The sequence below is a fragment of the Miscanthus floridulus genome, chromosome 13 (assembly GCF_019320115.1).
Source record: "Miscanthus floridulus cultivar M001 chromosome 13, ASM1932011v1, whole genome shotgun sequence".
Classification (NCBI taxonomy): Eukaryota; Viridiplantae; Streptophyta; class Magnoliopsida; order Poales; family Poaceae; genus Miscanthus; species Miscanthus floridulus.
This window is the reverse complement of record NC_089592.1, coordinates 89,445,386-89,470,818: the sequence shown is the minus strand read 5'-3', so window position 1 is coordinate 89,470,818 and position 25,433 is coordinate 89,445,386. Positions and strand designations below refer to the sequence as shown.

General features: G+C 43.3%; 2 protein-coding genes across 3 annotated transcripts; one reads left to right on the top strand and one right to left on the bottom strand.

Annotated features, from left to right (window-relative positions):
• The first annotated feature begins 1,274 nt into the window (after window positions 1–1,274).
• On the top strand, window positions 1,275–6,255 carry LOC136499246 (phosphatidylinositol/phosphatidylcholine transfer protein SFH6-like). Of its 2 annotated transcripts, XM_066494958.1 has the most exons (16): window positions 1,275–1,460; window positions 1,649–1,780; window positions 1,987–2,074; window positions 2,175–2,448; window positions 2,559–2,658; window positions 2,752–3,018; window positions 3,100–3,177; window positions 3,258–3,359; window positions 3,439–3,488; window positions 3,596–3,695; window positions 3,784–3,879; window positions 3,981–4,100; window positions 4,249–4,411; window positions 4,951–5,318; window positions 5,478–5,555; window positions 5,658–6,255. In XM_066494958.1, the coding sequence occupies exons 2-16, from the start codon at window positions 1,775–1,777 to the stop codon at window positions 5,676–5,678; spliced, it is 1,911 nt and encodes a 636-aa protein (XP_066351055.1). In that variant the 5' UTR covers window positions 1,275–1,460; window positions 1,649–1,774; the 3' UTR covers window positions 5,679–6,255. The 2 variants fall into 2 exon arrangements, with proteins under 2 accessions (XP_066351055.1, XP_066351056.1); XM_066494959.1 differs by lacking the exon at window positions 1,649–1,780 and having other exon boundaries at window positions 1,276–1,460.
• Window positions 6,256–24,480: 18,225 nt separating this feature from the next.
• On the bottom strand, window positions 24,481–25,029 carry LOC136500278 (uncharacterized). Its single transcript, XM_066495630.1, has one exon. The coding sequence runs from the start codon at window positions 25,027–25,029 to the stop codon at window positions 24,481–24,483; it is 549 nt and encodes a 182-aa protein (XP_066351727.1).
• Window positions 25,030–25,433: the final 404 nt, after the last annotated feature.

The following is a 25,433-nucleotide window of genomic DNA, read 5'->3' as shown; positions in this document are numbered from 1 at the left end:
CTTCTCTCTTAAGGAAGAGTTTTGGATGCACTTCTTTATAATTTATTACATAAGTAAAACATATTTTATTTGGATCCACTCCATGGCACGATGGGTTGAGTAGTGCACGGCAACATAATAAACACATTGACGTGCCAATGAACCATGCAAGACCTTGGCGTCTCCACGGCTCCCATCGATTTTCTTTGGGTGATGGTTTATATAACAGAAACGTCACCCGGTAACAATGCGATGGCCAGAGTAAAAAAAATTTCACGAACATACCTTAGCAGAGTTTCATTAAGAGAGAGAGAGCCCCTCCGTGTAGTAGGAGCTTCAATTTTTGAGAAAGTTTAAACTAACATGGCAATTGTTTATATATGACAGAGCACATTAATTGCTTATGCTTTTCTACACCGTTGTTCATTTTAGTTGTTTATTAAAAAAAACAAACCAGATAGAGCTGCCGATTATACTCCACCCATCCTATGAAGAATGGAAGCCTCGCTTATCAAGCCCTTATCAAGGACCAAACAATTTCAACAAATTTAAGTACTTTTAAAAATAAATATTTAAACAAATTTAGGATTGTTTGACTCATCAGTAAACAGATCCATATTATTTTCAGGATGAAGGGAGTGTTAAAAAAGATGAACCCATTTATAGGATCTTAAAATTATGTGACCTTGTAATCCTATCTCTTCTACCTATCTAAAATGGAATAGGAGAAGTAAAGATTTTGCGTACCTTTGGCATCCATAACTAGCATAAAAACACTATTGTAACGCGCTGGACAGTAAAAGCGACGATTTACTGCCAATTTAACCCGAATCGGAGGTTACCAGTTTCCGGCATAAATTCCCCCACAGGAATTCCAGGAACCATTCAAATGCCTTAATTGCAGGCTTCTGCTGTACGTACGTACAAGATTTTCGCATGAATCTTGATGGTATTAAACACTGACCGAAACGGGGATCTATCCATCCATCCTCCCCGATCCCAAAAGGGCGGGGAGAGAGATATCTCTGAGGAAGAAACAACGAACAAATCCAGGTCCACCTCATCCGCCAGAAAGCGAACTCGCCACATTTTCAGGCGATTGAAAAAAAATCATTCCTTTGGCTGGCCCATCGTCCATCACGGAGTCTCATCTTTCTTTCTGCAACAAAAGCACAGCGGACTGTACGCGTATACTCCTCCTCGTCTACGGGTACCTGTGTATATGCGTACAGCGATTTGTACAGTGTGTCTCCGGATAAAATACGGGTATAAAGCAGCCGAGGCACTGCCCACCCCCCCTCCAGTTACCATCGCCAGAAGGAGCAAACTGAGAGGAGAGAGAGCGGCACAGTTGGAGAGAGAGGCAGAGGAGCACGGGAGCAGGGAAGGGAGAGAGAGAGAAAGCTCCAAGCCTCCAATCTCTCGCCTCTGCCCTAGCTGCCAAGGTTCTTGATTGATTCCAATACACCCAAAACAAAAATGTGAGTTCTCATCCTCTCCTGTCCTCTCCCGCGGGAGATTTTTTTTACTGGTTTTTGTTTCGTGGATGGGATCTGTTTTGCGCGACGATCTGTTTCGCTGTTCGCGTGTTTGTTTTGTTTCCGGGGGTGCGCGGCGACGGATTGGAGCTGTCATGTCAGGCTTCATCTTTCGTTTTTATTCTTACCAGAAGAAGTTCCTCCTGGGCTGGGAGGAGTAATTGAGCGGCGCCTTCTCCCCTGTCGATACGTACATGCTGTTTCTCTAGGTGGAATTTATGGCGACTCGGACGCCACGCTGCTTTTAGTAGTAACCAATGCAGGTTCCTCCTCAGGGCCTGGAAGCTGCAATCCTTTTTTTGGCAACGAGATTTGGTCCTCGCCTCCCTCCGTTTCTTCCTGCTCAGATCTGGCCGTGGCGCAGGGCTCGCACACTGCTGCCCGCCCGCCCGCGCTACCAAATGCGTTCTTTTTTTAATGGTTTTTGCAGCGAACTGATCGTTGGTGGTGTTTCTTTTCTCTCTCGCAGACAGTGGCAATTGAAGATTGGGTGCGAGAGCGCGACGTCTCAGCTGGGCTATCCAGGAATCCAGAATTAACGGTGGCGAAGATGTCTGGTATGGGGAGAAGCGATTCCTGTTCTTTGTTTTGGAAAAAAAAAATTGCATCTTTTTGTTGTTATGATTAGCGCGGCGCCGTGCCAATCTGTGTCTGCAGTGAGCCATGCGGAGGACATTGAGATATCGCTGTGCGGCGGCAACTCGGAGGATGAGCGGCGGCGGCGCAAGATCGGCTCGCTGCGGCGGAAGGCCATCCACGCGCTCAAGAAGCGAGGGAGGCGCCGCGTCGACTTCCGCTTCCCGCCGGCGGCCATCTCCATCGAGGACGTCCGCGACGCCGAGGAGGAGCGCGCCGTCGCCTCTTTCCGGGAGCGCCTCGCGGCGCACAGCCTCCTCCCCGAGAAGCATGATGACTACCACATGATGCTAAGGTCACATTTTAAATCCCGTCCCTTTATTTCGTTGCCTGCGTTACCTTTGGACGTGGTTTGTAGAATGCCAGTATCTGAAACTCGCGTCGCCTTGTGAATGTTTCGTTCAGGTTCCTGAAGGCCAGGAAGTTCGAAGCCGAGAAGGCAATGCAGATGTGGTCAGAGATGCTGAAATGGAGGAAGGAGTTCGGAACTGACACGATCCTTGAGGTGATGACTGCTAAGTCTGGACTGCAAGCTATCTTGGGAAATACTAGTCTTTGTTTGATGTACTAATAATCTGCTGTGACTCCATGCCTTCAGGATTTTGTTTTTGAGGAACTGGATGATGTGCTGTGCTACTACCCTCAGGGCTACCATGGTGTTGACCGCGAAGGCCGGCCGGTGTACATTGAGAGGCTAGGGAAGGTGGATCCGAACAAGCTCATGCAGACCACGTCGGTGGATCGCTACATCAAGTACCATGTCCAGGAGTTTGAGAGGGCCTTCAGGGAGAGGTTCCCTGCCTGCACATTGGCTGCTAAGAGGCACATTGACTCCACCACTACCATCTTGGACGTCCAGGGTGTGGTATGTGAATGGTTCAGTTTGAACTGTGCTTACAGAATGCAGATCTGTTTGTAGTTTATTCAATTTGATTGTTTTCTGCAGGGGTTTAAGAATTTCTCCAAGACTGCAAGAGAACTAGTACACCGGATGCAGAAGATTGATAGTGACTATTATCCTGAGGTAATTATACTTTTGACTGGGTAATATGTTGTTAGGATTTTTGCCTGGTGACCCAATCAAGTAAAATGTGATAAATGCAGACACTCCACCAAATGTTTGTCGTGAACGCTGGCAGTGGATTCAAGTGGATCTGGAATAGTGTGAAGGGCTTCCTTGACCCAAAAACTTCATCCAAGATTCATGTAAGTTCCATAAACTATATACCATCCTTAGTGGACACTTGTATTGTAGCACAATCATTAGTTTTTGTTGTCTGTGTAGGTGCTCGGTTCGAACTACCAGAGTAGGCTTCTTGAAGTAATAGATTCGAGGTAGGTGTGTACTCATGGGTAGCTTAGCTGTGTTCGTCTGAACTTGTTCTCTTTAGCTGTTTCCTAGCTTTAGCCCTCAGCATTTAATAATGCCTGTATTTTCTCAGTGAGTTGCCAGAATTCCTTGGTGGTTCATGCACCTGTAGTGACAAGGGTGGTTGTCTTGGATCGAACAAAGGGCCGTGGAATGATCCTTATATATTGAAGGTGCCATTTTCTGTGTTGTGTTTACATGAAAATAGTTCATCTAGATGCTGTCCTTGTTTTTCTATATACTGTTAGACATTTTTTGTAGCTGATCCACAATTTGGAAGCTGGATGCGTGAGGGAAATCAAACCTGTTTCTGAGGGGGACGAAAGAAAGTCTTCCTTTCGGCTGGAACAGATGAAAGTAAGATTCTAAAATTACAGCCTTCATTAGTAGTATTGCAGGAAGCTGATTGCTTTTCTGGATTCTTGTTCTAAAACTACTACTATATTTTGCTCTTTCAGTGGCAGGGCATGTTAAGTGATACATCAAATGCTGAATCAGGATCTGATGTTGATGATTTTGGTCCGTCATTTGTTCATAAAGTTTCTGACTATGGTTGCTTGACTCCAGTTCATGAGGAAGTAAGTTTATCCATTTTCCTTTGTTCTCACAGTTGGATCTGATTTTCCCTGTGCTATTAGTCTTATGAACTGCATTTGTCATGCTGTCCTACTTGTGTCCATGGTACCTTGCAGTATATTGATTTTTTGGTATTTATTTCTGCCAAAGGTAAAGGGCACAGATTGTGCAACATACTTAAGCTGTGATGATCAAAGTCACCCGGATATGGCTCCTGAATCTTACCATGGAGTGCGACGAATTACTGAAATGGTGCAGAAACCAATGGCTGATTTCAGGCAATATTCCACCAACAGAAGGCCTTGTGATTTAGGTATCTTCTTTTCCTATCATTTTGGTTAATGGAGTTTTGCTTGTTAAAATTTTAGTAAGGACATTGAAGATTGTGTATGATTTTCTCAATGTCACAGTAACCATATATTCCTGGTACCACAGACATAAAACTCTAGTAAATGATAGTGGAATTTCTACTGCGAAGATGGCTGTCATTGTCATAATATAATTTGGGAACAGAGGTGTGGTACCTGCCCGGTGTGCTGTATGGTACATGGTGTCCTCATGTAGGACTGATTCATTTACTATGATGTATACTTCATATGTTGAATTATCATGGTGGATGTACATCGTTAACATATTGCAGTTTATAATTTCCATGTGTTGTTAACCTTATTTGATATGCAATTAATAGCTGTGATAATATGCTTAATTTTCTTTCCGTGGTTTACTTTGTCTGGGTTCTTTCTTTTGTTGTGCAGTACATCTTAGTAGGAACCTTTGCTGGAAGAAGCAAACGTGTCTTTTTTACTGCCTCTATTATTTGCAGCCATTGTTAAAATGTTCTATTTTTTGCAGGGAACAATGCTCTTAATGTCAACGGCACTGTTGTTCAAAGGGGCTGGGAAAATGTGGTGAAGCTAGTAGTTACAGCTTTGATCAAGCTCTTTTCCTTCATCCGCCTTTTCATCTCTAGAGCTGAGAGGAGGCTTGAGAACGTCAATCGCCCTGCTCCACCAGCAACCCCAGCAGCAGAGAAGCCAAAGCCTCGAGTCGTCAGTGATGAAGAGGTGTGTGCCTGCCTACAGCGTCTCGACAATCTCGAATCGCTGTACAATCACCTTGCCACCAAACCGCCGCAGATCCCAGAGGACAAGGAACTCATTCTGTTGAGATCATTCGAGCGGATCAGATCTGTTGAGGCTGACCTTGAGAAGACCAAAAGAGTAAGCTCTTACGCTCTGTTATGAAAATCTAGGCTCCACATGTCTTAAATATCATAACATAGCGATCAATCATCTGAATACATGTTGATTTATTTTGCGCCATTTGAAAATCTAGCGTTTTGCAAGTCCTGATCCTTCTCATTACTTGTTTGATTGCAGACGTTAAATGCGACAGTGGCGAAGCAGAAAGCATTGGTGGAGACTCTGGAATCTGTACAGGAGTCGTCTAGAGTCAAGGTACAGTATACCGAACATTCCTTCATTCTCTTCCAATGCTCTGAACTGAATTACTCGTCAGTTTCAGTTGTTTGCTAATCTGAACACCCTTGTATGTCGCAGAAGCGGATGTTCTGTTCATAGGACATGGAGCTGAGCACCACCAGAGCCCAAACCATGTCGTTGACATTAACCAACCAACCATCCGTGAAGCTGACGCCTCAAGCTGCCACCAGCCAGAGCCATTTTTGACCTCGCCACCACCACCGCCCCGCTGCCGACTTCTGAGGAGAGACAAACCAACCTTCACCAAAATGGAAGAGAAGACCACCCTGCCTCAGTTGCTTCCTTCCATCCCTCCCCCCTCTTTTTTTTTTTTTTTTTTTTTTTTTTTTTTTTTTTTTTTGTAGCTTCCATTTGGTTGTACTCTGCTGGTTGGCGCCCCGTCTGGTGCCTTTTTGATTGGTGAATGCTGGGCTGGCCGCCTAGCGCCATGCCAAGTGTTGTTTTTTTCTTTCTTTCTTGGCAAGACATCCATCTGATCTAGGGCAGAAATGCCAGAGAGATATGGTGCTAGTTGCTGTCCGAATGGTTGGGAGTCATTCTGGACTGAAGTAGTGAGTACTGACCCCGTGGCGAGCTTGGTATTCTGTACATGCCACCAACTGTGATTCTGGTGGTCTGCTAATGCAGATTGTTATGACAGTGCTTGTCGGCATTCTGTGCTCGTTGGTGGATTGGTTTGGGTCACTATGTCGATCGGCGATGACGAAGGCGACATGGATGGATGGTGGCCTGGTTGCTGGTGTAGACGTATAGACGTACGGTTGCTTTACGGACTGTACGTGTGGACAGCATGGGCAGCACGGCAGTGTGTATGCACGGCAGGCCGCAGCCACAGCTGTGCTCGTCGGCAATGGCCAATGGCAAAGCAATGGCAAGAAGGGTCCGTCAGCCGTCGCGTCCCGCCGACGATGCCGTGGCGCCCACCAGCGACCGCGAGGCGAGATGAGGCAGGGCGAGGTCCGCCTGCCGTGGCATTGCCGTTGGTCGGTCGGCCTGCCCGGCCCGTCGGTGTGGTTCGTGTAAGCAGGGCCGCGCTGCCCGTGGGTGAAAACACGGGCTTTGTGGGCCAGAATGGTACAGTGGCCTGACGCTGAGATTGTTGGCGGATATGTGGGTCGCAAGGCTTGTGGCCCAAAAGGCAGAGACTTGTAGTTGCTAGCACTTCTCTCCTGTCTTTTTAATTTATGGTGTGTTTGGTTTGTGGAGTCAGCCCGTGCTTCATGAGGTGATGTGTCGATGCCGTATTGAATCACACACTAGCTAGGGTAGATCATTAGGGTCGCCATGGATCAAAGAACACAACAGGATCACACTTACGTTATGAAGAACGGAGAGGTTTACAAGCAAACTACCAAAGGTCAAAGGATAGGTATCGCGCTTACTTGGCGAAGAATGTTTTTGAGCAAACTAGCAAATGCTTGCTATCGCGTTGACGTGGCAAAGAATGGCTAGTTTCCAAGCAAATTAGGAAAGGGTAACCAATCGTGCTTGTGTGACGAAGAATGGCTAGTTTACGAGCAAACTAGCAAGGAACCGTCGTCGAAGCTCTCATCCGGGTGAAACCCCGTCGGGGCAATGACATTGACGGGTTACCCTAGGTCGGCTGGCAAGCCTAGGACGCCATCTTTGGTCGTCGGATCAAGAGATGAACAACATCATGGGGGTGGAAAGAGGACATAAAAAGTTATAGATGTAAAATGACGATTGGATTGTTGAATATCTTAATCGGCCATGTACCACTTATTTTATATGGAGTAGGGGTAGTCTTATCCTATCGAAAAATTAATGTGATATTATTATTATGTCACTTTATAAAGTTATTCTTATATTGAGCCAAAGCTAATCATTGGGCATCTTAAAATTGGCATGGGTCTAATTTAAATGTCAACATGATGCATCATGAGTTTATTCCATGAATTTTGGTAGAATCAACATATTTCTCATGCATATACTAATTATTAGCTTGTGAGGAATAAGATGATGATACATCAACTCATTCCATTCTAAAAAAAAAGAGTATAGAGTGAGAAAAAGATAGACCAACTCATTCCTCGAACCAAATTAAGTTATCATGTCACAAGGTACTCACGTCACCGCGGTGCCGCCCCGTGAAAACACAATTGGACATCACTAACGGCGAAAGCAACACAACCAGCTGATCGATCGCCGCGTTAAGAAACCGACTTTCTCAACCAAGCTGCGGGCTCTGCCGTGCATCTTGTGATGGCACGGAGTCGATTTGTAACCATATTGGCCGGGTGCTATGGCATGGCAGCAATCACTTTTTGTTCTTGAGAGATTCAAGAAGGATCTAGTGATTTAATCTTTTGGTAACGAACTAATTGATTACTCAAAAACTTTTAGGCATGTCTTAATTTTGCTTGGTAATTTTTGGAACCAAACTAGCAAGCTCTTGGATACAATATGAACTTAGGACATGCTTGAGATTCCTGCAAAGCTATAAGCGAACTACAACAGAGTAGAAGAGCTGATAAACACCCAATGTAAACACCAACACAAAAGACAAAGAAGCTACGTGCTCCCTCCGTCCAAGAAAACATACAATTCTAATACAATATTCTGTTTTAGTATATTATAAGTTTGATCAATTATAGATAAAAACTATAAATATTTATGATATCAATAAATATTAATAAATTAATTACAAAATTTAGTTTCATAATAAACTAATTTGAAGCCATAAGTATAAATACTATTCACTAAAATTTTGTTAAACGTGAACTACTTTGTTTGCCACGTAACCCATAATTGTATGTTTTCCTAGATGGAGGGGTACTAAATATATGAACAGCGCACCTGCAGAAAAAAAGGAGAAACATTAGGGGAAAAAAAGGTGAGGGCTGGTTTAGAACGCAAGAATTTTACAGGAATCTTGCAGGAATCAGTTCAATTTTACGGGAAAAACATAGGAATTGTATTGTATCCATGATGCATGGTATTGTATCCGTCCTGTGCCGCTGACGAGGACGCTCCGACTGTTCTAAACTCTTCTAGGTTAAGCATCCTTACTACCAACTATCTACTCCTTCCTTCAGTCCTGGCTCGCTTTTGTGGATTGGTGTGACTGTTCGTTCATTATCGAAAAATAAATAAAAATGGATGTCACTGTTACAGTACATTAATACTGTCTCTGTCTATAAAAAAAATAGAATTCTAACACAGCGTCAAGTCAACTTATCTTGATTTTAACCAACTATACAAAAAAGGATCACTACATGATGTTATATAATATAAGCACTATTAGATTTATCATAAACTATATTTTTATTTCATGTTTATTGGGCCTTATAAATGTTAATACTTTAATGTATCTATAAGTTTGATCAAACTCTAGATATTTTGACTAAGAATGAAGCTAGAACTATATTCTTTGGTGGACGGAGGTTGTACTGTTACCTTCTCTTACAAAGGATATAATCATGAGTTTAGTATGACTGTATGAGTCAAAATAATTTAAATTTGATTGAGTTTTAAATAACAATATCCATATTTAATACCTTAAGTATATTCCATAATAGATATAATGATACATATTTTGTATATGATGACATTACTAAAAAAATTCTTATTTAAATTTATTCAAACTTTGGATAATCGATGGAGCATTGTTCTACAATAAGACCCTTTTTAGCGGTGTGTAGACGGCAAAAAGTGATTCGCCGTGGCACACGAAGCAAGCCGAGAGAAACAGCGTGGAGCAGATCTCGAGCTCTCTCCGGATTTAGGAGGACACCGGACCGGATGGTCGTGGACCTAGGGCGTGCCAGTCAATTTGACCCTGTAATTGACAAGGAGGAAAGATTGATCAGTAATTTAAGGTGCAACATGCCGGTGTTTGTCCAGACAGTTCTAAATGTGCGGCTAAGTAGCCGATGAGATAAGGCTATCGACTAGATAGTCGATATCTAGCATGTTCATGATGCATGATAAGTAAAACGAACATATCGGTAATTATCAGTTACTCAATTGTATACTCAATTGTATAGATCTAAATAGCCGATGACCATAAGAACATGCAAAGGTGTAATAAATAGGCGTGAAAGTTTTCGTATTAATTGAGAAACATACTAACTTTTAACCAAGGTAAAAATAAGTAAGAGCATGTAAATAGACAATATATTTCAATAGGCAGGGTATCAGCTAAAACAGCCGATTCCAGTGAAAGTAAAACTCATAACATGCAAGCACTCAACCATTAAATGTGGATAAGTCCATACACCTATCAGATCCAATCTACTATCTCTAACAGTGGGGTTCGAGCCAGACCGATGCATCCAAGATAAAGATAACAGGTTAAACCTTCAAAGAACACGAATCTAAACACGTTTAAAGGAATCGTGAAACATGCTACGATCATGAAAGCAAAGGCGATCGGCTAAAATAGCCGATGCGGACATAGCATGCAGCTAGCGACTATGTTTGACCGTAAGCCAGACTTACTATCCGGTGATTTCCAATCTTATAGTGCTAACAGTGGGGGTCGACCGGATCGATGACAACCATAATAGCCGTTCTAGACTAGATCTCGTCAACTAGTAAGCTCACTTAGGGTTAAACATGCCCTGACCCCCATGCTGTCTTCGATCAAGATTGGAGCAAAAGACTAATCTAACCGAAACCATCATCAAAGTGAGATGTAAACAGAGTAAAGCAACAAAACTATGATTCAAAGGAATATAAAGCCGATTCATTTTAATCTTAATCGGGTAAGGAGTGATATTGTTACAAATAGTAAGATACTATTTATAACAAGATCGATAACTAGCAAATCTATTAAAAACAAAAGGAAACCCTACCAATCTTAATAAATTTAACCGATAATTAATCCGTATCAAAATTTGTGTGAGATCGAGCCGGACCGATGCAACCGTATAAATTTTGATAAGAATCGAAGGGTAACTTGTATCAGTAATTGAAAGAGATACGAGCCGGATCGATGTAATCTTATAATAACTGATGATAAGTAACTTATACAAAGCTCGCAATAGGTCAGACCTAACCGATGCAGCCTTACAAACAAAGTATAAGTCATGACAGATACTCACAAACAAACCGGAGGTCGGACCTAACCAACGCAACCCTGTTTGCCGAAGAACTCGTCGAAATCTACTCTACTCCTACTCCTAAAGGGTGGCGTAAGCCAAAAAAGTAAAAGTACTTGTTTGTTTACCGATGAAAGATGTCTATTATAATAGCCGGAGTTCAATATTTATACCGGAGGATTGACTACGAGTCCTAATTAAACAAGACCGGTTACAAATCTTGGGAAAGAGAACAAGACTTACTAAATTAAGATAACTTTGACTCCAATCTTTCTTTTCTGCGGAGTCCGACGTGTCTTCTTATCTTACTCGTGCCGTTTTCATCGTTGAGGCCTACTTTTCGAGATGTCATTTCATCCGCTCATTCTGTTTGGCAACTCGGTTAGCCGATTTTGCTGATTGTTTCGGTAGTCTTTTGTAAATCTCAAAACTCAGGGTTTCCATATACGAACTAAATTTTGGTGTCAACACATGGCCCCTAATTTTATGATGAAAATATTTTTATTTCCAAATTATCACTTACGACCGTCGCACACGTTGCACTCTTCAACCGCTCACCCCGATTTTTCATTCAGGCCAAAAGTTGTCATAAATCTCCACATTGGCCTCGTCTTCCTCATTCGTCTCGGTCGATGCAATCCAGGATCGGCAACGACTATTACTGTTTTTATTTGCAGGAGGGTCATAACTGATCTTATCTCCCCCTCGAATGAGCCCTTAAACTAGGATGGCTGCTGATATCCTATAATCTTCTTCTTTCATCGTCTTGAGTTCTTCACACCTGTCGGTAACACCTAGACCAGGCTCGTTTTGCTAGCTGACCCAAGTTAGTCAATTAACTTTTGATTGGTCAATTGAAGTCAATCTTTTCGGAGCCAAGCAAAAACATAAAGCTGGAGTGAATAGTCTCTTAAGTCTGCAGTCTGGAATCCAGCCAGAATGCTGAAATTCTAGTAAATGGAATTTCAAGTCCGCAACCCTGCAACTGTTGCGTCCTTATTGGCCACGCGTGGCTAGGGTTGGACAAAATACTCATGGCTCGCTAACTCGCTCGATTTGTGGCCGGCTCAGCTCAGCTTGACTCGGCTCGTTTTGACTTTTTCACGAGTTGAGCTAGAAGTCTAGCTCGCTATTTTAACGAGTCAGCTCGAGCCAGCTCGCGAGCTGCTCACGAGCTGAAACGAGATGAGGTATATCAGCCCACGACCATGAATCCAGAAGATGATGATGTTGACCTAAAAGTGTACACATATTCTATTGGTATGTAATCCTTATTTTCAGTTGTTTCATATGAATTTTAATTTTATAATTATTGTGGTACTTAAATGTTGATTTTTTGGATTGTTTTCCAGGGAGAAGATGATGATGCTAACATTGAATCTGTAGACTTTCCTAAGTTTGTGGTGGCAAGCAACTAGTTAGTATGCTGAAACTGTATGATCATGGATGGACCAACTATGTTGCATGGTTAATACTTTGAGAGAATTCCTTATTTGACACTGGGAAAATGAGTCGTTCCTTTCTTGGCCCTAAAATTTTCTCCGTTCCCTATTTGACACTCACTTCAACTTTCATCTCTAATTTGACACTACCGTCAAATCCGTTAGCTAACGGTGTTAACTGGCTGTTAAAAAGACGTTTTTGTCCCTAGAAAAAAAAGCGGTGAAGCAAATTTGAGAGGAAAAAAAACCTGCGCCTTTTTCTGCAGCTGGGCGTATGCATCAGCGGCGGGCGCAGCTTTTTTTCCCTCTCAAATTTGCTTCGCCGCTTTTTTTTCTAGGGGCAAAAATGTCTTTTTAACAGCCAGTTAACACCGTTAGCTAACGGATTTGACGGTAGTGTCAAATTAAGGATGAAAGTTGAAGTGAGTGTCAAATAGGGAACGAAGAAAATTTCAGGGGCAAGAAAGGAACGACTCATTTTCCCAGTGTCAAATAAGGAATTCTCTCTAATACTTTTGAGATATGTATTAATCATGTATGGTTGCATAATGATGGACGTCACCTTCTGGAATTAATGTAGCATAAACATTATAAACATGTGTATCCTTTTTTTTATAGTAGCTCGTGAGCTAAACGAGCCAGCTCGAGCTCGGTAATGAGCCGACCCAAGCTGCCCCTCTAGCTCGTAATATTAACGAGCCGAGCCAAATTGGCTCATTAGCCTAACGAGCCAGCTCGAGCTGGACCGAGCTAGCTCGATATCCATCCCTACGCGTGGCCTCCTCGATCTCTAGAGCGGTTCTTCACCTTCTAATGAACTCGTTTTTACTCGGCCTGAGGAATCCTACTAGTGCATTGTGGTTATAAATATAGCTTCAAGGCCTGGCCAAGATCACACCTTTCGCATTCATCGTTGCACAAATTCTTCCTCTCCATATCTAAACTGTTCCTCCTTTTCCAAGACCATGGCCGACGGTAAGCGCCCTATCGGTGATATCCCAGAGAAAGAACTCTCCATGCGCCAATGCCTCTGCCATTAGAGGTAAGTTAGATCTTGTCCACATCTTTGTTCTTTTCAATGATTGCCTTAACTGACTTCTCTTGGTTTGCAGAGCCATATCCCATGCCGGTGCCCGTCGTCATGTGGCGGGGCCTTCTGGTGTCGCCCAAGATGCCAAATCAGTGGCACCAGCAGGATCTTCTGATGACTCCTACAACTCCTACAATGGAGACGATGGCCGCCGTTATCTCCATGTGCGAAACATGGCGATGGACCACTACTCGGAGGTGACCCATGAGCGTGGTCATTTGGAGATCACCTTGAGCGCCTCCTAGGCCACCTTCATCGTCATGGATGGGGAGACCAATGCTATCCAAGCACAACTGGCAGCATCTGATGCTAGGGTCATGGGTAAGGTCTTCAAGATAACTCTATATTTCATTACTCTGTTTTGCTGATCTCCTTTTGATGACCTTGCTCTTCTTTTTGTAGCTCTGACAGAGCAACTAGAGGCCCTACAATTGGTGGCAAACAACGCGGCCGACGCCTTGAACGCTCGGGGCGGCGTACTGGTGGCCCGCCTCTAGGACATCCCTGTGCGTGCCAGGGAGGTGGCTCTCCACAGCGTCCGACATGGAGCTGTTGTTGCCCTGGCAATTGCCTATGTGCTCTCGGGGTATGATCTCCGTCTGCTGCAGCCCGGCTTCCCTGACGGCGAGGACCCCAACGACTACCAGGAGTTGGTGGATGACTTTGAGGGAGCTGCCGATGCCGTAGCACACTTAACCCTGGCTGATGGAATCATCAACCGTGTTTTCTTTGTCCCTTAGATTATAATAGGGTAATGTTAATGAATAAGAATTCCTTTTGTACCTTGAAAGGATCAAGATGTCCATGAGGGGGGTGAATTGGGCTAATTCTAAATTTCTTACAATAATTAAGTCATACACTTAGCCCATTTCACCCCCTTGTGCCTAGAAGTGTTTCTATTGTTCTACCGCATAAAAGTTTTGCACCCTAGGTTCCAATCCTACTCTAGCATGGCAATTCTAAGAATGTAAAAACATAAATTGAATTGCTCAAATGTAAATACTCAAAGTAAAGAGAGGGACAGGAACGCGGTGATGTTTTTTTGAGGTATCAAAGAGTCGCCACTCCCCACTAGTCCTCGTTGGAGCACCCACGCAAGGGTGTAGCTCCCCCTTGATCTACGCAAGGATCAAGTGCTCTCTATGGGCTGATTCTTTGACACTCTATCACGGTGAATCGCCCACAACCACTAACACCATGACTTGGGTCATCCACAAGCTCAATCACCCCACTAGCCTCTTGCTCTCTCTTGCACCTCAAAGGCATTTCTCAACTGAACAATTGGGAAAGAGTGTTGAGTTGGACAAGATGGAGAAGTATAAATACACCCCACCAACTCTACTAGCCGTTTAAGACAAATCAGTCACTCTGCGAGCTGACCGAATGCACCTGTCTAGGTGATCGAATGTGTCCGGTCAGTACAACACGGCTTCAAACTGTTAGGGAGCCGTCTGAATGACTGGACTCAATGTGGAGTTCGATCGGCCCCCACCTGATGCGTCAGGTCATAGAAATTGCTCTCTGGACCCTTTCTGTACATGATCGGACGTAGTCAGCCGCGAGTCCAGCCACTTTCTGAAGCAGCGTCCGGTCCTTCGTGAGCTTTGCTATGCCATCAGCTACAGATATCGGAACCTGCGCATCTAGTCTTAGCCTTGCGCCAGTGTCTGGTCATCCTCCTATCTCTATGGCGCATGCTTAGAGTAGACCTGACGCGTCTAGTCCTACAAGGACCAGCATCCGATCATTGTAGAAACACTCCATTCACTTCGAAATCTCGACACTTTGTGAATGAAGTTTACTCCAATCAATCTTTGGGCTATCCCTGAGCTACCTAGTGCTAAGTTTGATAAGTGTGCACCACACCTAATGCATTAGACTCACTTAGGTCAAGCTACTAGTTCATACCCCCCTTAATAGTATGGCCAAAGGAAAAAAACAAAGTCCTAAACTACTCTAAGTGTCTCTCCAACGCCAATCGACACTTAGAACTAGTCTGTCCTTAACCTTATCGTCCATCCTTTGAAAACCAAAATAATTTCCATTGATTGGGGCATGAAAACCATAATTGCCCAAACAATCACCATTACCATGACCTAACTTAGATGCCTATGTAAAACACATGTTAGTCACAGTAATCTTGTGTCGTCATTAATCACCAAAACCCAACTAGGGGCCTAGATGCTTTCAATCTCCCCCTTTTTGGTGATTGATGACAACACAACCTTGAGTATGTGTATAAGAGATGGGTGAGGTTTTCAACATACTTAGTTCATATAAGTAATTGACAGTAAGAACAAAAGGGTTAGGCATGCTTATATGACCCAAGCCAACACAATGTACTCACAAGATATGAAATAAGCACGAGTACACAAAGTAAAGCTCATTTGTATCGTAGTAAAACATGAAAGCAAAGCAAATGAGCATAACCAAGTGACATGACATATATATATATATCAAAGTAGAGAGCACACATGTCATATAAGTCTCACAATCACACATATATCATAATGCATGAAAGTAAACATGAATGCATGAAGAATCACACACAAAAGAACAAGTCCATCTCACACGCTCCCCTAAATCTAACATACTCACTCCCTCTCCCCCTTTGGTGTCAAGCACCAAAACCTAAGGGTCGGACGATGGGGTTGGAGCAGACGAGTCGGGCGCTGAGGTACAGTGAGAGATCTAAAACTAAGTAGCATCATCATCTGACTCTAGACTCGAAACTATCGGACCGGCTGGAGCAATCGACGGTTGACCCTCGGACTCTGAAGCAAGAAGTGAAGCCGTCTAGGTCTACTCTGTGGTCTCAGTAACTAGATTGGCTAGCTGAGAAGTAGAAGCTAAAGCTATAGCCTAACCCTGTGGCTCTGAAGCTGTCTCTGTAGGAAGTGGATCCACAACTGTCTCTGTCTCTATCGCTAAAGCCTTAAGTGTAGGAGTGACTATCCAAGGCGGCTCTAACGAAGCAAAAGAAGACAAGAGAGTCTCGATAGTCCCTATGACCGGAGCTACTGCAGTAGCAATAGGCACCTAAACTCTAGAGGTGTGGGGTGACCTATGATCTCGCTAAAAGTGGCAACCAAGCTCCTAAAGACTTGTGTATCTGTCAGTAACACTGACTTGGACTGAGTAGGGGTGAATCCAGTGACAATCGGAGTGAAACCCTGAGTCTATGTCCCTGGTGTAGCAAACCACTATGAAACCTGCTCGGTGGGTGAGGCAAACTATGTAGCTGTCTATCCATGACTCTGAAGCCCACTGGGCTGTATAGCTGGAGTCACTAGGGTACTAGTAACAGTCGGACCAACCTGCAATGTGGGCCAATAAGGACATGATGCATGAAACCAAGAAGTTGTTGCTAAGTCTCTAGTTGTTGCTATTGAATGGCCTGCTGCTGCCGCTAGAACTGGTCCTACTGGGTCTACATCTGAGCAAGAGCTACAGTTGTGGACTGTACCTAAGGTGTCTGCTCCTGCTGCATCCTATCAACTATCGCTATTAGAGCAGGGTCTGTCTATGGTGGAGCTGAGCTAGAACCACTAGCCTCTCTGTCATGAGCCTATGGGGGCATCCATGGAATAGGCTACTAGTCCTCATTGAAGCTATCAGATAGGTTGTCCTCATCCTTGTCATCTTGTTGTGCCTCCAAGTCTGCAAGCTCTGACTCTACAAGGGCCCTGATGGCCTCGTCCTACTTGGCCTCTGTCTCTGGCACCTCTAGCCTCTAGCGACGTCTTTGTCTCGGTGTCCTACTCCTAGTACTGGAACATGTCTGCTGGCGCATGTCATACTCGGGGAACTCAGTAGTAGTACCAGTCAACTTAGCGACTACCTTAGGAGGTATATGTGAACATGCCTATAGTATGAGAAAGCAGATCTAATGGGCATACAGTAGCTAATGGTGTCCTAGAAGCCCTTTGCAAGAGTGTCCTCCATCTCTAAAAGTATCAAATCCCAAATATCAAACAATGTTCTTTGAGATCAGGTGGTGGACTAACCAAAGCTAAATATGAGTCAAACCCTCATGGTATCCACCCCTTAGGAGCAAGGTCCTCCTCATAACTGAGTCTAGGAGGCGAGCTATAGGTGTAAGGGCACCTAAAGTGCGCCTCGAACGCTCTTTGAATGGTTCTCAAAAGCAGGCTCTAACTAAGTCTGTGGGTGACACTGCTCCATCGTGAGGATGTCTCGGTGGCTAATTCTGTCCATAGCAGATCTGGTGAATCCTGGTGGCTAACTCTAGAATCCTCAGTATCTCTCTGACCCTATTGTTGTACAATTTGTAGTCATGTCCTCTAAAAGTGAAGTGAATGTACCTGTGACCAAGGTTGATCCATAAGGAGGCATAGACCCAACTAGCAATTTACCTATCAGTCTACCCCAAGAGGTCTGCCAAGCCAGGCAGGAAACTGAGGTGGGAATGAACCTTCTCTCCTCTAGCTGCCACTATAGCCTCTAAAGGTCACACTCTCTGAGACCTAAAAGCTACACCACTGTTCAGATATGCATTATAGAAATCCTCCTACAGCACTGTGTAGAAGCCCTCTCATCCCAAAGAGGCAGGAACCACTACTCAACCTCCACAAAGCGAAGTTGCTACACCTATCGAGCTGTGGATGCCCTCAAGTCCAAGTGCTCTACTAGTGGTAGGCCTCGTGGTCTAGGAGGTGGCCGAGAACAACGCCTCTGCCTCTCTGACCTAGGTGTCATCTGAGCACAAGCACGACCTGAGCATCGTAGTGGCTGCTCCTCATGCTGCTCTGCCTTCTTTTGCTCTACTTGTGGTTGCTCGATCTCTCCCTAGGTGGTATCCTCAATAGGATCCATAAGAGAGACACGTGAACCACCAAGCATGATAGTCCCACGTGGACTACCACTCGTTGTCTCATACCTCTCCACTCCACTCCTCTGAGCTACTGTCAGGTGATCTCCAATACGGACACCAACACCTCTCTTAGTATGCTCAGCTATGTCTGCTATTGCTATGGCCCTCTCTGCCTTAGCATCACCACGCTTGCGCTTTTTCTTTGTCATTACCTTCTTTGGCCCCTTGTTCTTCTCTTTTGCTATCAGACAAGGTGGACGCCTCTCATCATCATCGAGAGCACCAACGCCGTTCTTGCATTGAACCATGGCTAACACTACAAAGAAACCAACTGACTAGCAAACAACCACTACCACTGACAACAAGAACTCCCCCTAACTCAGAGAATAACTGATAGGATCATCTACCATCATCTGAGAGATGAACTGAAAGAACAACTATCATTGACTCCCCCTAGCACTAAGAATCACTACCCAACTGACACTCGCTGGGGCTTGGCCTCAATCCATACTCGTAGGCTTGGCCCTAGGTTCATTACCACTATCAACAACCAAGCAACCTCAAACACAGTGACTCGCTGCATAGATGGAATAGATAGATATATATAAGAACAATATGTAACTAGAGATAAGAGAGTAATCCTATTGGAGCAACTAATGGGGTAAGAAATAGAAGAGCGGCTAGCCACCTAGAAATGAGAAGAATCCCTACAAATAGATGAGTAGCTGATGCAATGGGGCACCATGATGTCACAGCAAGGATTCTGTAATAGAAATTTAGCCAAAAGAAGTAAGGACAAGGTGCATGTTTGAGTCAGGTAATTGATCGAACAAGTGAAGGGCGTGGTGGCAAGAGACCTTGGAATAAAATCAACTAGCCAAGAAGGCGCTAGGTCAGAGCCACTGGATGCTAAGAGAGTGCACTGCAAGAGTATAGGCGCAAAATGGGATAAGAAAACAAGCACCAGACTGGTTCAGGCATTTAGATGAACACCTGGTGGGCAGTGTGGGCACTCACCCTAGGAAAGCCAGCTACCGGCCGAGGAACTCACCAAGAAACAAGCCCGAGGTGCCAAGGAAGATGGTGCAAGGTCGCCTGAGCTGAGAAAGCTAACAGCGAGGTTGGTCCTGTGGCCTTCGATGGTGGTGGTGGATTGCACTTGCCCAAGTGTGAACACTGTGTGGCGGCAAGGCGAGGGCACGACGCGGCGATGGGGGTGCGAGCATGGCATGCAAGTACACAGGCGAGGCACAGTAGCGGTGCGGAAGCATAAGGGTGAGGGCATGATGGCAGTGGTGGCACGGTGGCCGGAGAGGCGCAGTCGTGGCGGCGGTTAGGGTTAGTGCGTGGTCAGAGCAATGGGGCGTAGGCACGGGCCAATTTGAAAAGGAGAAACAGGGGCTAGCCCACGTGATAGAGGGGAGTGAGATAGGGTGTGGGCCCCGAGTGTCTGACAGAGTAATTACAAAACCATTGCGCTTCGACTGTTGCGACCGAATGCGCCGATGAAGATGATCTGACGCTACGTCCTCGGAGTGCGATTGATAACAGAGAGGTCCAAACATGCCTTGACAGTGATCTGACGCATCTGCTGCTCATGACCTGATGCAGTGTAGAGTCCGGTCGATTCCTGTGAACATCCCCGTGATGACCAGACGCTGAGACACATCCACACCTAACGCTGCCGAGGTCCTGTTCATGCATCAGTTCAATCGTGCATAGATCGACCGGACGCTGCAAGCTCTAGGTTCGGTCGAGCGTTCGGTCACTATTCTACGGTTGATCTTCCTTCTGTCTTCACAACACTTTCTCCCAATCAAGTTTCAATACAAATGAAGACCAAATAACTGCCGATTAGAACCGTTATGAGAGACCTCTCTCAAACCCTCCAAATTTTAAAAATATTTTACCTTGGGCTATATATATTTTTAGGAAAATAGGCAACAAAAACAGGGTGAGGAGCAACATGTGGCCACACAATAGGGATTTCAACCATTAGGAGCTTCAAATGCTCTCCCTATTTATGGACAAACACAACGGATGCTCAAAAGGTAACAAAAAGAAATGATAAAGCAGTACACATGCATATGCAATGCAATACTTGAAAGTAAATCTAGTTGCTTGTCAAGTTTGATCCAAGGTTAAGCTTTTTCACACTTTTTTCGATGGTTATTTTAACCATGTTAGACAAGCCCTATGTGCATTACTGAAAGTTGAATGTGTTTTATATTATAATGCATTGCAAGGGACAACACAAGCTCATTTTTTAGTGAAGTTACTTAGGTCAAGCACATTGAGCTCATTTCTCAACCGACAAAACATAGCCTCATCTAGCGGTTTTGTGAAGATATCCGTCAATTGATCCTCGGTCATTACACCTTCTAGGGATATATCATTTTTAGCAACATGATATCTAATAAAGTGATGATGAATATCTATGTGCTTGGTGCAAGAGTGTTGAACTGGGTTGTTAGCATGTTTTACCGCACTGTCATTGTCACATAAAAGAGGTACCTTTTTTAGAACTACACCATAGTCTAGAAGAGTTTGCTTCATGTAAAGGATTTGTGCACAACAAGCACCCGCGGTAATGTACTCCGCCTCAACGGTGGACAAGGCCACACTATTTTGCTTCTTAGAGGTCCAAGACACTAATGATCTACCAAACAAATGGCACCCTCTGGATATGGTTTTTCTATCAATTTTGCAACCGGCATAATCCGAATTGGAATAGTCAACTAGTTGGAATATAGCTCATTTGGGATACCAAAGGCCAATAGTTGGTGTGTGCTTAAGGTAACTAAGGATTCTTTTAACGACAACTAAGTGAGCCTCCTTAGGACTAGCTTGAAATCTGGCACACATACACACACTAAACATGATGTCGAGCCTAGATGTAGTCAAATATAACAAGCTACTAATCATAGAACGGTAGAGAGTTTGATCAACCAATTTACCTCCCTCATCTAGGTTGAGATGTCTATTAGATGGCATTTGTGTCTTGATTGGCTTACATTCATCAATTTTAAACCTCTTGAGAAGATCCTTGGTATATTTTTCTTGAGAGTTGAAAATCCCTTCTTTCATTTATTTGACTTGAAAACCAAGAAAGAATGTAAGCTCTCCAATCATAGACATCTCGATCTCCTTCGATATCAATTCACCAAACTCTTTGCAATAGTCTTCATTTGATGAGCCAAATATGATATCATCAACATATACTTGACAAATAAAGATCTCTCCATCAAGCTTCTTGGTGAATAGTATGGTGTCAACCTTTCCAATGGTGAAGCCCTTCTAAATGAGGAAATCCCAAAGACGCTCATACCAAGCTCTTAGGGCTTGCTTTAGCCTATATAGCGCCTTGGACAACCTATAAACATGATTAGAATATCTAGGGTCTTATAACTCAGGAGGTTGATCAACATAGACTAGTTCATTTATGAAGCCATTTAAAAATACACTTTTAACATCCATTTGATATAATTTCATTTCATGATGAAATGCATATGCAAGAAGGATACAAATGGCTTCAAGTCTTGCAACCGGTGCAAATGTCTCTCCAAAATCCAACCCTTCAACTTGAGAGAACCCCTTTGCAACTAGCCTTTTCTTGTTCCTCACAATGATGCCTTGATCATCTTGCTTGTTGCAAAACACCCACTTTGTTCCAATGACTCTAGCATCTTGTGGTCGCTCTTTAAGTGTCCAAACTTCATCGTGGGTGAAGTTGTTCAATTCTTCATGCATGTCATTTGTCTAATCCGAATCTTGAAGAGCTTCTACATTCCTAGGCTCAATGCAAGAAACAAACGAGTGATGTTCAATAAATGAAGCAAGTTTTTGAGAGCGAGTTATTACACCCTTTGAAGGACTCCCTATGATGAGATCTTATGGATGTGCTTGAAGTACAGGTGAATTTCTTCTATCAACCACTTGAGAAAGAGGTTGTGGAGCATCAACATTTTGAGCTTGTGCCACCATTTGGTCATAGGAGACATGAGTATCTTCATTTTCTACTCTCCCATCTTTATCATCATCTTGTGGCACATTTGATGAAGAGGGTGGATCAATCATATGCACTTCATCTTCATCATCTTTCAGCTTGATGTCTCCAACCAGAATGTTCTTCATGGCCTCCCTCAATGGTTCATCACCTATATCATCAAGATTCTCATGTGCTCCTTATGAGCCATTAGATTCATCAAATTTCACATCATATATTTCTTCAACCAAGCCAGTGGCATGATTAAATACTCGATTTGCTTAAGACTTTAATGAGTAACCAACAAGAAAACCAATATCATAACATCTTTGGAACTTCCCTAGGTTTTGATGCTTCTTGTAGATGTAGCATTTGCAACCAAACCCCTGGAAGAATGAGACGTCCGGCTTCTTCCCATTGAGCAACTTATAAGAAGTCTTGGTAAGAAACTTTTGGAGAAATAGATGGTTGGATTCATAGCATGTGGTGTTGATAGCTTCTGCCCATAGATCTTGAGGTGTATTGTACTCATCAAGCATTGTTCTTGCAAGGGTTATTAGTGCCCGGTTCTTTCTCTCTACTACACCATTTTGTTGAGGAGTATTGGTTGCGGAGACCTCATGCTTGATCCCAACTTTATCACAATATGCTTCAATGTTTGTGCTGTCAAATTCTTTCCCATTGTCACTTCTTATCTTCTTGAGCTTCGCTTCAAATTCATTTTGTGCTCTCTTGGCAAACTTCTTGAAACATGCAACCACTTTGGTCTTATCATGAAGGAATAACACCCAAGTAAATCTAGAGTAGTAATCAACTATCATAATACAATAGAGGTTGCCTCCCAAACTCTTATTAATTGTTGGTCCAAATAGATTCATATGCAGAGGCTCTAGCACTCTTGTTGTTGACATGTAAGCTTTGGTTGGATGAGTGTTTGCAACTTGCTTGCCAGCTTGACATGCACTACAAAGTTTGTCCTTCTTAAATTTTGCATCCTTCAAACCTCACACCAACTCATTCTTCATTAAGTTCTTGAGTGAGCTCATCCCAATATGTGCAAGTCTTCTATACCAAAGCCACCTAAGTGATGTTTTGGTGAATAAACATGTCTTCAAGTTAGCATCTTCGGAGGTGAAATCCACTAGATATAGGTTGTTGTATCTAAAGCCCTTGAATATAACTTGATCATCTTTCTTTGACACAACCACTTCCTTCTTGGTGAATAAGCATTGAAAGCCAGGATCACACAATTGACCAATGGAAAGCAAGTTGAAGCTCAATGAAGCAATATATAGCATATTTGAAATTGAGTGATCATTTGATATTGCAACTTTGCCCAACCTTTGTACTTTGCCCTTTGAATTGTCACCAAAAGTAATCCTTTCTTGACCATCCACTTCTTCATCTAGTGAGGTGAACATACAAGGATCACCAGTCATATGTTGAGTGCAACTACTATCAATAACCCAATGACTCTCACAGGTCTTGTAGTTCACCTATACACAAGAGATCAAGCTTACTGTTTAGAGACCCAAACTTGATGAGGGCCCTTGACTTTCTCAACTAGTGACTTAGCAACCCAAATTTGCTTATGTCTATTCTTGTTGGGTGGACCTAAGAACATGACTTTTATATTTCCACTAGAATCCTTTCTAAGCATGTAGTGAGCATTGAAAGCAAAGGATCTAACATGCTTGGGCAAGAGTTGTGGTGGTGGAGTTTCACACTCATGAGCAAATTGACCTTCTTGTCCACACTCAAAGTATCTCTTTGGCTTAGGCTTTGACTTGTATTGTTGTTGATATTGAGCTTGAGCTTTCTTTTGTTGATTTGCCAAGAACCTAATACCACTTTTATCCATCTTCATCACGGTGTTCATAAGTAGCTCACTATAAAGATATTGGCCTTTTGTGAACTTGCTCAAACCGGTCTTGAGATATTCTTTCTTCAACTTGAGTTTCTTGTTTTCTTCTCTAAGTTCATCATGATTCTTCTCCATCTTGAGTCTCTTGTTCTCTTCTCTAAGCATCTTATTCTCAAGAGCCATATCATGATCGTTGTCAAGATTCTCTATGACAATTATGTTGGTGGTGGATAGCTTTTCAAGATCCTTCTTGAGCTTTTCATTCTCATTCTTGAGCTTTACATAATCATTATAGTTGTCGGACTCAACCACTTTCTTGCCTTTGCTACTATAACCTTGCTCAATGCTCTGAACAATCAAGTCATCACATGATATGGCTATATCAATCTTAACAACATTGTTAGTAGCATCATGTGGCTCATTGGACAATAACTCATGAGAAAAGAAAGAGATTGTCATGATTAATCTTGAGATTGGTGTACTCTTCCTTTAGCAAGTTGTAACTAGTGGTGAGTTCATTGTGTATCCCCTCAAGTTTATCTTATTTTTATCTAAGCTCCCTTTTAGAGGTTTTGAGCTCCTTGAGTTTGCATGACACAATTTTATTCTTCATCACTATCACTATCATTCTCATCATCACTAGCATTGTCATCACCACTACTATCATCCTCATTTAGTACCTTTCGTTCACACTTGGCCATGAGGCATAGGTGCATAGAGGATGATGACGGTGGTGTCGGTGAAGATAGTGAAAAGCCAATCACAAGAGTGGCCACCTTCTCCTTCTCATTTTTACTTTCATCATTGGATGAGCCACTTGATGATTCAATGTCCATGAACCAATCACCAACAATATAGGCCTTGCCATTCTTCTTCTTCTTGTGAAATTTCTTCTTCTTGCCATCCTTTTTCTTGTATGTCTTGTTCTTCTTCTTCTCATCATCATCATCATCACTTGAGTCATGTTTCTTTCCCTTGTACTTCTTCTTGTACTTATCTTTCTTGGGTTTGGGGCACTGATGAGCTAGATGACCAAGATATCCACAATTATTGCAATTCATTTTAGAGATGGGCTTCCTTCTACTACTAGTGAAGAATTTCTTCTTCTTGCCTTCAAACTTGATACCATTCTTGTTTAGCTTCTTAAGCATCTTGGCGGTTTTTCTCACCATGAGAGCAAGGTTTGCATCATCAATCTCATCATCACTTGAGCTATCATGATCAACTTTTGCTTTTCCCCTCTTCTCTTAGCTAGCCTTGAATGCCAAATCTTTCTTCTTGGTGAAAGAAGAGCCATCTTGTGGAGTGATGTGCATGTACCTCTCATGAGCATTGATCTTCCCCAATATTTGAGTTGGCGTAGCAGTGGAAAGATCACCTTGATGAAGCATCATCACAATATGCCCATACTTGTCAATAGGGAGGACACTCAAGATCTTTCTCATAACATCAGATGGTTGCATTTGAGTGAGTCTAAGCCCATTGACCTCCTCTACAAGAACATTCAAGCGAGAATACATTTTATTAGCACTTTCACTAGGAAAGCATTTCAAAT

What these genes read in the sequence shown, in the direction of transcription:
- LOC136500278 (XM_066495630.1), bottom strand. Translation starts at nt 25,029, where the DNA reads ATGCTTAAGAAGCTAAACAAGAATGGTATCAAGTTTGAAGGCAAGAAG.
- LOC136499246 (XM_066494958.1), top strand. An exon ending in AACGGTGGCGAAGATGTCTG is followed by an intron (nt 2,075 to 2,174) that starts GTATGGGGAGAA and finishes CTGTGTCTGCAG; the next exon opens with TGAGCCATGCGGAGGACATT. An exon ending in TGACTCCAGTTCATGAGGAA is followed by an intron (nt 4,101 to 4,248) that starts GTAAGTTTATCC and finishes TTTCTGCCAAAG; the next exon opens with GTAAAGGGCACAGATTGTGC.